The sequence below is a fragment of the Betta splendens genome, chromosome 2 (genome assembly GCF_900634795.4).
Source record: "Betta splendens chromosome 2, fBetSpl5.4, whole genome shotgun sequence".
Lineage (NCBI taxonomy): Eukaryota > Metazoa > Chordata > Actinopteri > Anabantiformes > Osphronemidae > Betta > Betta splendens.
Genome location: NC_040882.2, coordinates 6,471,180 through 6,482,071, shown reverse-complemented (window position 1 = coordinate 6,482,071; position 10,892 = coordinate 6,471,180). Strand labels below are relative to the sequence as shown.

Below are 10,892 nucleotides of genomic sequence, written 5' to 3'. Positions count from 1 at the left end.
AGGTGACACTGACTCAGAGCATGTCTCCAATTCTCACTTTTTCAATTTATAGAACCACTCGCATGTAATGAGTAAGTTAAAGCTGAGGTTGGTTGGTCAACAAATTCCATCAATGAACTGATGCATTACTGTCAATATATCCTGATCTAAAGAAAAAGGACAACACTAGTGTTTCCTCTTCTGCCCAGGTCACTGCTCAATCTCATCTGTTTAACAGAAGAAACTCACATGAAGAATCTTAAATCTCATTATTACAATTTATTCCAACTCCAAAAGCTGAGCAACATGAAACAACACCAACTTGTTACCTAGATATTTCTTAATTCAAATTATTGCTGTCACATAAATTATAGTTATAAAGGATCTTTTGCTATAAGTACAGTAACACTGGTTTTATCCTTTGGTCAGAAGTGAGCAGCCAATCAACTAAATTTCACTTTACAACCAAAACCGCCTGATTTCTTTAAAATTGTGTACAATTTGTTTCACCTTTAAAATTGATCTAAACACCAAATACAAAGAAAACAACAGATTCCGTTCTGATCGGCTGTGATAGATTCAGACTCACTGACACTCAAACACAAGCAGAATCAAACTGAACCACAAAAAGGCACATCATGTTCTTCCAAACACTAACTTGGCAGCAGATCAGACCCGTTTTAAAAAAAACAAAACAAACCTACTCAAATAAAAACAGTCTTCGCTAACACAGTGGGGAAGTAGGTGGGTTTAGAATGTACGCATGTGCAAACTGAATAACTGAGACCGGAAACTAAAGCACAAAGTGTACGAGGCACGTTTGTCCCCAACTGTCCTGATGAGACATGATCAGAGGAAGATGGGCTCAGACAATTAAGACCTGTTATCTAATCATAAGCCCAGCCTGCATGCACTTCTTGGGCATTTTGTGGAGCTAACTGACGTAATCTCAAAAGTCCAACAGAGTTTAGAATCAAGTTTGAGACTTAAATTAAATATTTTTGTGATCATTTCCTGGTGAAATTAAATCTATGCTTTCAGACCATCTGTACTGTCTGTTTTAATGAATATTTAGCAAGTGTGTTGATGAAAAATGCACCATTTCCGCCTCGTGTCACTGCTGTATGTGAACGGAAGCAGACAATTCTCCTCTTGGCCATCCACAAGATAAGCAAGCTTTTTTTGTTGGTTTTTTAAATTACTCTCCATAAATAAAAATCTATAAAAAGGAAAAAAAAAACACCGCTCCTATAAATAAGATTTCCAGCAAGACACGGAGATATAGATCTGTATACAAAATAAATAAAAAAAGAAAACTTTAGAACCCATTTGAACAATATACAGTGTTACTAATCATGTTAAACCTCTGCAAATAGATAAATGTAGTGCATTTTACCACAAGCTACTCATTTCATTTAGCTTAATGCTTTTAACTGTCCAAAAAAATGAGATGCGAGGTTTCGTGTTGCAGGAATGCTTTGTTGGCATGTTTTTGCTTGTGTACAGTTGTCTGATTTATGGAACATGAACATAGGTTGTGTGTGTGTGTGTGTAGTTTTCACTTTGACCACACAAACACCAACACCTTAGGGTTTTCACATTTCTCTGCAGGTTTTGTACTGGAGTCTTTGGATTCCTCAGCCGGGGTGGTACCACTGCCACTGACGTCTAGCATCTACTACACAACATCACAACAACCTAGCACACGGCGACTCCGCTCACGAGCCCCTCAGCTACAGAGAACGACTCCCACTCAGTGAGTGTCCAACCAGGCGTGCTGGACAACGACACTTTGATCTCTCTCTACTGGCCTGTTGTAGAAACACGCTCTGTGCACTGTACAACTTAAAACATCTGGCATTTTAATAAAGTTGCAACTGTCCCGCATTTCAAGGAGAATTATTTCACCCAAAATTCAAAAGAAAATTGTATTTCTATTGTGACTTTGCACCATGTCAACTAGAAGGTGTGACGTACATCATGGGTTTGTTGTTCCTGCATCGTCCTGCATCGACGGACGCCAGGTGAGCCTGCGGGCTGCAGGTCATGGTACTGCCAGGACGGGACGACTCCTGATATTTCCCTGTGACGCATCATTTCCTTTGTGCACAGGCTTGATGTTGAAGTAACACTATGGTGCATTCTGTCACTAACACCTGCTGTGGAGGTGCTGTGTGTACAGGTGCTCAATGGCAAAAGGCTGTGCAAGAAAACCCACATTAATAAACGGCATCACTGTAATACACAAGTTGGTCACTGCTTAATTCTACACATTAACAATGATCGAATATTTGAATCCACTACAATTTAGAGTAATATTGTACTTTTGCCTACATGGACGGATGCCTACAGTAGGTACCCAGGAAAGTGACACCTAGTGTAGAGGTTATTAAGCCTCCAGAGCTATACTCTGACCTGTACATACAGCTGACTCCACAGGCTCCTCATCATCTGTATTTTACATGAAACCAGGCCACAAAGGCGACAGCTCTGTTTGGGACCATCTAGCTGCCAGAACAGGAACTGCAGATGTGATGGAATAATGAATAGCTAGCATTACTTGTCCTTAGTGTGAATTCATGGTGAAGCACCTGCTGTGATCTGATCCCCAGTTTGCTGTGGTTCAGGTCACACCTCCTAATTTATGTATAGTCGACTACAGGCTACATGATTGTGTCGCAGTGCTGGCTGCAGGAAAAACAAAGAAGAACTAGAGGTAAACAGGAATCACCAAAACATTAGATCCCTCTACTTCAATTAAACTCCAAGAGCCATCACCCTGAGTTGACTTGTGGTTACTCCCAGTATTTTCTTTGTTTTGCCTCCAGCTGAAACAGATACACATATAACCTTGTCCTTACACCCTTCACACTAACCTGTCACTCTATTGTCTTAGCAAATCAATCCAGGTTGATGTTAACTTTTCAGATACGCTCAGAACAAGTCAATAAATATTCAGATAACTTACTTTTTTCATCCCCCAGTAAAATAAAAGTAGAAACTCAAAACAGTTGGTCTAAGAGGGGGCATTTTAACCAATACATTTTGTTCCTCTGAAATTTGGGTTAAATATTCTTCCACATGACTCTGGACAATGTGTCAGGAACGGATGTGCCTGCTTGCACGCGCATCCAGTTCTTACAGTGTAAAACAGGTTTTAGGTTCTGTAGCCGCCATTTGCCCCTCCACGTCTGTGTGTGAGAGCACGGTGGGCCTTCAGGCATGCTAGTCCAGTGCAAACCTACCGAAAGAATAAAGAGAAGAAGGGTGGAGGAGCATAGTGGGGCTGGCAGCCGTCACAAAGGGGTGTTGGAGTCTCCCTTGTCCGTTGCCGTCCTACTGAACTTGGAGACGAACAGGCAGTCAATCACTGATATGTGCACTCTGCCAAAGTAGCAGGACAGCACTTGTCTGCTGCCATTTTCATGTCCAACGCGACTCCCTTAGTTGATTCAAGTAATTTTACACCACCCCCATGACTTGCAGTGCCACTGCTGGTGAATCTAGAAGGTTGACAGCTGCAGGAGTCCTTCAGCCCGAGCAGCAGAGGGAAACAAATAATGAACGAGCCCAGTCCTGTGAATGTTTTTCTGCCCACAAGCAAGTCTGGGGTGTGTGTGTTTGTATGAAAGCTCCATGACTGACACCCCAGAGTGTGTCTGCCTCACACACTCACCCCATAGGCTGCTTCGAATGTGCTAAAGCCCCCACTCCTCCCCCAAACCCCTCGGCCCGTGTGGGTGCTATAGGCAGTCTTGACACAGGGCCACCTGGCCCTTCATGTAGTCACGGCAGGGGCAGATGCGCCGCAGTGACTGGTGGGCACCGGCGCAGCTGAACAGCAGCAAGTCAGACTGAAAGATGCAGTGGTGGCGCGTGTCGCTGTAGGCCGGCACCACCGTGTCAGCATTCGACTCCACCATCTGACACTCCACACCAAACCTGAGAAAGGTGCAGGAAAACGTAAGTACCTCATTAAAATATTGATGTGTGTACTACTTGTCTTTCAGTAAGTTTTTTTATTAACACATGCTTTGGCCCTGAATCCTTTCATCCAAATGTATCTTAATATTAATAACCTCATGCTTTTATTTTAACTCTGCCTCTCCATAGCTGCACATGTGCTGCTATCTGATGGTCAGTTTCAAGTACTCGCTACATCAGGAGTAACGTGTATGTGTTCATGTTAAGGTGCGAGACCAACCTGGCCAGGTCCTTGTCTTTGTTGAGGTGTTGGAAGAAGGAAGGCTCACAGATGAGCTGCTCCTCCTGACACACCTGCTTGCAGGAGTGTCCAGGTTCGGCCATCTTCACTTGCAGAGCGCTAAGCGGAGGCCACATCACCTGACCATGGCAGAAGTCCTGCCAACACAACAGGTCACATTATAGAGAATACTGGAAAATAACCTTGGTGTTTGCTTTTGTTTTGTCATGTTATGCTAGTAAATATATATAATAAATATTTAGTAGACTATGACAAAGTCACAGTCTGTGTAGTACCTGGTTCTCAATGAAGGCATTGACTCTCTGGAGCATTCCCTCACAGGTGAACTCATAGGGCAGGTAGGGCTCAATCTGCACACAAACACCAGAGACCAATTAGAACATTGTTCTGAGACACACAAAAACAGGTTGAACTATTCGCACTCTCTGCCATTTGTACAAGCATCTAAAACATTGTTTGAATTTTTTTTCTGCAAGTTGTCAAACAACTGTAGGCTTTGTTGCTGCACCAAGTCACTTGCTGTTTTCTCAGTGTCTTGTGTGTGTGGAGGAGGACGGGGCGGGAGCCAAGCTGGAGCCTGGTAGACTGCAGGTCGACATGGATCACAAAGCACATGAGGCTCCACAGGCTCGGACAGTGAACAAAGCCATTGTTCCGACCCGCTCGATGAAGCAGAGCACAACACGAGGTCCAGAACCCGGGCTTTAAATATGCAAGAGCTTGGAAGGCAAGATGGAATAAGATCCTTTCTCGTCCCCATGCTTTCACTCATCCCCCATCCCTGGATAAATTCTTCCCAGGCAGTTTGTCAATTAGGACATTTTATTTGTATTACCACTTTACCCTTAAATCAAACTTGTGTGTGTGTGTGGTTTTTACCTTCTGGCTGAGAATAGAACGAATGGCCTTCTCCACCTCGGCAGAGTTTTCAATATCCACCGTCCACACGTGGGGCTTTCCGATGTACACCTCAGCATATGGATGCTGAGAGGTCAGCTTCAGTAAGGAACATAAGTCACGGATTACTGACGTCAGGTGAATCAAACACATTTTTCCAAAGTCATGTGTTAAAGAAAACACTGCTGCACACTTTGCCTCTGTGTCGTCTCACCTCTCTCAGGGTGGGTTTGCCCTTGAAGAAATCTGTGTTCTTGCTGCTCTTGGGTGGGTTGAACTTGGGGTTGAGGAAGGCGCAGCCATTGGCGATGGCCTCCAGAGGAGCAGGACCCTCGTAGGGGAAGGACAGGCCCACAAACAACTGCAGGATCAACAAGAAATCCATCACCTTCAACATGCAGAGTTATGTACTAAATAAAAACACAATGAAAGAATCAAATAAGGTGAAGGTGCAACTTAATAAACTCTAGGTGAACCTCAGTAAAAGACAATAACCCTAAACAGTGTAGAGACAATTCACTATTTACAAGCTGACGACAAGTGTGGGAGCTACAAAATCAGCCATTAGAGGTGGAGGGTGTAAAAAGGTTCACTGCCTGTTGAGGAGTTTCTGCTGTTTGCTGATAGCAGCAGTTAACTATTGTTGAAGTGAACCTCCCATGCTATCAGCACAAAATGCAGCTGACGCAGCACATTTTCTCGATGAAACAGGGAGGGAAAAACAAGCTGAACAATGTGAAGACGTCTCTGTGGGCTTTTCCTCCCACTGGTCGCAGGAAGTTTGGGAAGCACGGGGAACCCTGCCTGCAAGACCATGGGACAAATGACTTCAGGACCAGCTTTAACAAAGTCTTTGCTCCAGGGCACCATGATCAGATTTTAAATGCTGTTCCAACTACCCACCTCTGTCACAAGGCAGTTACTTAAAGTGAGGCCCTCACAGATTACAATGCTACTGACCTACAAGACCATCAGTTCTAGGGGTCTGTCAAACACCACATGGCTGTTTTTATAATATAAATAATAATATATTATAATATAATACACAATATATAATAATATAATAATATATAACAATCCTGTCATGATTTTAATTAAGTTACAGTGAAACAAACAGTCCTTCTACACTAAACAAATCCTGCCTGACACACACAGATGTTTGAAGCCTCATCTTACGGTTAATGGCAACAATCAAAAAGAGAAGTGATCCTTCTAGAGAAAGTTTTTGTTTCTCACAACCTTAGTCATGTTGTTCCTTCTGCTTAAGCTAAATGTGTTAACCTGAATTTACTGTATATGCAAATAGTTTGTAGTGTATGCACTTTAACTGAGCCCAGTCCCACTGGTGAGTATATAATGTACGTATGTACAGAGAACTGGAGAAGGTTGTAATAACTCCTCTACTTGAACACAGCAAATATTTGCAAGGCACTGGAAGCCTGCGGACGGCTGAGGTACAGTTATCATGTAACACAGAGTCTACAGCGGCTGACCTCTGCATGTTTGTATTGGAAAGACAAACTCTGACAAACACTGCGCACAGTGTTCGCTGCTGTGCCATGAATGTATCACTGCAGCCGTATACATTTAAATAATCATCAAGTTTACATAAGTGTAACTCCAGCGCGTCCTGCACTGTTCAAAGGTTCTGCCAACAGGTGGCAGCAAAGCACAGTTCTTTTCTCTGTGTGTGTGTGTGTGTGTGTGTGTGTGTGTGTGTGTGTGTGTGTGTGTGTGTGTGTGTTTGTGTGTGTGTGTGTTCCTCAATGCTGAGTAACAGTCAACCACTATTTATAGGGAGTGAGGAGGGGAGGGTGTGAAGCGAGAAGACACAGAGCTTCTATGGTCGAGGACAGGCAGCGAGTCCATACACAGCGAACGACTCAGGAGGAAGCAGAAAGCCTGATGCCCGCTTGTCCTCTGTGGCTAATACAGATGTGAAGAAAAATCAATCAGAATTTTAAATGGAAGCTAGTTGTTAGTGAGCACTGAGTGTGTTTCGTATTTCATGTTCATGCACAGAGCACGGCTTAACAATCCCCACCAAGGACATTCTGTTTACAGGAACAAATGTTAATGATCGCAGCAGTCGACTGATAACATTCACAGCTTCTCTGAGCTGCTTCCAAAAGTGCTTGTTCTGTCTCTCAACCTTAACATTTCCTTTTTAACAGGATTAGGAAACAAGCAAGCTGGAATACGACTATTTATTACTACATTTATTACTACTAACAAACACATCCAGTGGCTGCTCCGCTGCCACCTCCAGCTGTTCTTGCAGCAGCCCACTGAGCTCGTCTCAGGCTTTATTCTCTGTTTTGAGCTTCTACATATATTTTCATTAAAAGTTATCTAAACAATGCGTTTGCTATTTTCCATCATTAAATAAGCTCATAAAGGTTTTGAATTCATTGTTTCAGCTGTGATTCAAAGGTGAGTGCGACCACACAAATAATGTACTGAAAGGCCAGATGAATGCATTCTATTCAAAGACAACACTAAACCCACAAAAGGGCAACGGTACACGCTAGGAGCAGTGTCTTCTTTCTGTGCCTTTGACTAATCATCACAAAGAAGAAGTCACTGAGGTATTTGCAGGCTTGTATCTACTTGTATCACGTTGGACATAGGGAACGCTACGAAACTGCTTCAAGACTCGTCCCATGCCTTACATCTAAATCAACGACACAGACGAACTAGAGGTTTACAGAGAATAACAATTTTAACCAGACATGTGAGAAGCAGGAGAAACGAGGACAAAATGACCGAAAGGCTTCACGTCAGCTGTTTGACAGCTGACAGCTTCCCATGATGCATCACAGCGCGTCACAATTTATTTCAGGACATTGCAGAGAAAACTTGACGTGACACATCAGCTGCAGCATAGTCATGTTCACCGGAGCTCTGCCACACTATTTGTACAGTAAAGCCTGCCGACAGGTAAACCCCATGAGGTCAATTAGCTCAGGCAGACTGCAGGTAGAGGAAAATGGGCTGGCAGCGCCTCCTGTTTTTTCCTGTGAGCTTTTAAACAACAACGTAGCAAATATATTTAAGCTTTATAGGATTTAATTGGCCATTTCTGGGTGGGATTCCCAAGAGAACCACACATAACAAAAATTTTTTAAGTATATCCCAACTCTGCTGTTACTGTACCTACCAGTAGAGTCCAGCTCCGTCTAGCACTAATTGTGTTATTTCCTTCAAGCAGTATTTTAATGAGCTGCACCTTTAATTTCATGCCTCAATTCCACTAAAATCTCCAAATCCATGGTGTTAAATGCTCAGTGCAGAGCTGGGTTTACACACCTACATCTACTTCACAATTACCAAACAGGTTTAAGGGTCAATCCTCTGTGCTGCAGTTTCACTCCCTGCCCCAACATGAGTCTGATGTCTCCTTGCTGTCTGCCTTGGCTCCGTTGTCCCGGTGCCACAGGATGGCATCTGATTTCAGAGTTCTTGGAAATCAAAGCTTTCTTGCTTCATCTTCTGAAGAGGACAACCTCCATTTTTTAATAGCCTCCATTTTTCAATAGAAAACCACTAATGATACTTTTGACCTGCAGTGATTCTGTTTTACTACATTGTAAGCATCAAAAAAAGTAGGTCAGCTGACTGTTCACTTGGCCGCTCTCATTAGTACTGATAGTCCAGTCACACGGTAGCCTGGCCATCACAACCAGTCATGGAAAAGTTTCACAAGCTTTGGATTTGACCTTGTGCTTAAGGGTGAGGTGTTCTTTTGTCCTAAAGGTTTTTCCAAGCGTAAACAGTAAATCAAAACCTTCAATAGTTAAAATATTGGGAAGGTACATGACTCCTGAAAAAAACTAGCTTATTCATTGTGTCTGTTTTTAAATGTTGCTGAGGTGAGATCACATCCATTACGTCACGCGTTTGTGAAGTTACACAAAACAAAGCTAACTGGTGTCCAACAGCAGAATCCATTCCACGAGCGGGTAAAAGTGTTCAGCTGTCGACACGTGTTCACACGTCAGCACCACTGGAGAGCCCGTTCCACACCACACAGCACAACCCAGCCTGGCTGCAGTCTCTCTGTCCTTGCCTTTGAAAGTGAGAGTGGACCGAGTAGTGAGAGGAAGGGACGAGTCATGACGTGAATGGAGAAGAGCTTGTGCGGTAGGCTGAGCAGAGGACAGACTACAGCCACTTGGCTCAAGGCTCTTTCAAAAGAGGGCCTTTGTTCACATAAAGACAGCTCTCTTAAGAATCTAACATGCACTTGTCATTTGAGTTACGTGTGTGGTCTCTGACTTTCCTCATAATAAAAAGAGAACGCCCTTTAGGCAACCACATTTTTTATTTTCTGCAATTAGATTTTTTCGTTTAATTTGAGAAACTGTTCACATCCTTCAAGAAAAGCTTTGCTAAAGTCGAGTGACACCCACAGACATCTGTTTCATAGCCGTAGTGCCATAAAGGCCGTGGTTTGTGAAAACAATTCCAGCCAGGGTTCGCAGTTACACACAAATGCCAAGAGAAGATTGGGAGCCTGTGCCTGATTTCACCATGGTCACACTCACCTTGGTTTCTCTAAGGAGGAACTGCAGGTCGCGGCCGCTCAGGATGCCGTGGTTCTTGACATAGCTCGGGAGGTGCACAGTGCTGGTCCCGTGCACGGTGCCGTGAACCTCCATGTAGCTGTGGATGATGTCAAGGTACTTCTTCTTGTCCTGAAAAAAAGCAGGGGGACAAAATGAAACACAAAGCGAGATTATTCACTGACAGACATGTGGGTTATTTAGGTTCAGGCTGGCGCTTAATGGGAGGGGAAACATCCCAGAATGAATGAGTGCTTGAATGACATTTTTATGAGAGTGGATCAGTATCATTACTTTGCTGTTTGGCCCAATGAACTTTTGTTCAGGCTACCTGACTGACCATCTGGCCACAATGGCAGGCAGGCCTTAAAATAGCACCGTATGACGAGCATCAGTGCACACAATACCCCCACAGTTCTGAAAGTCAGCCCTTGGTGATGTCCTTGCTCAAAAGACAATACAGCATTCAAGGGATGCCAATGAATTCCTTTATCCCAACAATCATGTCTAGCCTGCGTTTGTTCAGCAGAAATATATACCTGCTAATTCTAAGTTCAGACAGTAGAAGGTTTACTTCCTGGTTCAAATGACAGGATGTCTCAGTTTCCGTTGCATCAGTAACAACTGGTTTTATAATGACGCACAGAATTTAGAGAAATGATTAAACTGTCCTTTAAAGACAGGAAGTACAGGAGCACATACAACAACAACAACATGTGAAACTCATGAAAAACATCGTACAGAAGCCAATTCCTTATGCAAACCCTTTATGGTAATATTAATAAAAAAAAGTTCTCAAACAGTATCAAAGTTATGTGAGTCATCTAAAAATAGCATTGGCAACAGGACGTCCCCTCTGCTGAGCTGGTTTCATACATCTGACCCTGAATTACCTAGATGTTACCTGGAGGAGCACCAGTGTCCAAAGCTGTGGGGCCAGACTTTACACCGATTTCTCCCAGTCTGTAACATCTGACTGGGTCCATGTGTGAGGCAGCAGGACAGTGATTGGGCATGTTGACAGAAAAGATTGTCAACGAAGCAGACTATGCGTACTGCAGACACCACCTCAGGCGCTGGAGTTGATTTTCAGTAAGTGAGAATGCGACAGACAAAGAATATCCTCTCTTGGAGGCAACGTGTGTAAAACGGAAACTCTGCATAATGTCTGGACTTCATTTACTGGCCATTGTCTTAGTGCGTGTGAGCAAGACCAACTCACAACT

General features: G+C 43.4%; 1 protein-coding gene across 2 annotated transcripts in view; it reads right to left on the bottom strand.

Annotated features, from left to right (window-relative positions):
- Positions 1-243: 243 nt before the first annotated feature.
- Positions 244-10,892, bottom strand: part of mgat5 (alpha-1,6-mannosylglycoprotein 6-beta-N-acetylglucosaminyltransferase) — an 89,458-nt gene continuing 78,809 nt past the window's right edge. For both annotated transcript variants that reach the window (XM_029174901.3, XM_029174908.3), the window contains exons 12-17: positions 9,649-9,798; positions 5,316-5,462; positions 5,084-5,200; positions 4,480-4,554; positions 4,184-4,341; positions 244-3,921 (exon numbers count right to left, since the gene is read on the bottom strand). In XM_029174901.3, the coding sequence (XP_029030734.1) occupies positions 3,723-3,921; positions 4,184-4,341; positions 4,480-4,554; positions 5,084-5,200; positions 5,316-5,462; positions 9,649-9,798 (846 nt within the window). In that variant the 3' untranslated portion in view covers positions 244-3,722. The remainder of the gene's footprint in view (positions 3,922-4,183; positions 4,342-4,479; positions 4,555-5,083; positions 5,201-5,315; positions 5,463-9,648; positions 9,799-10,892) is intronic.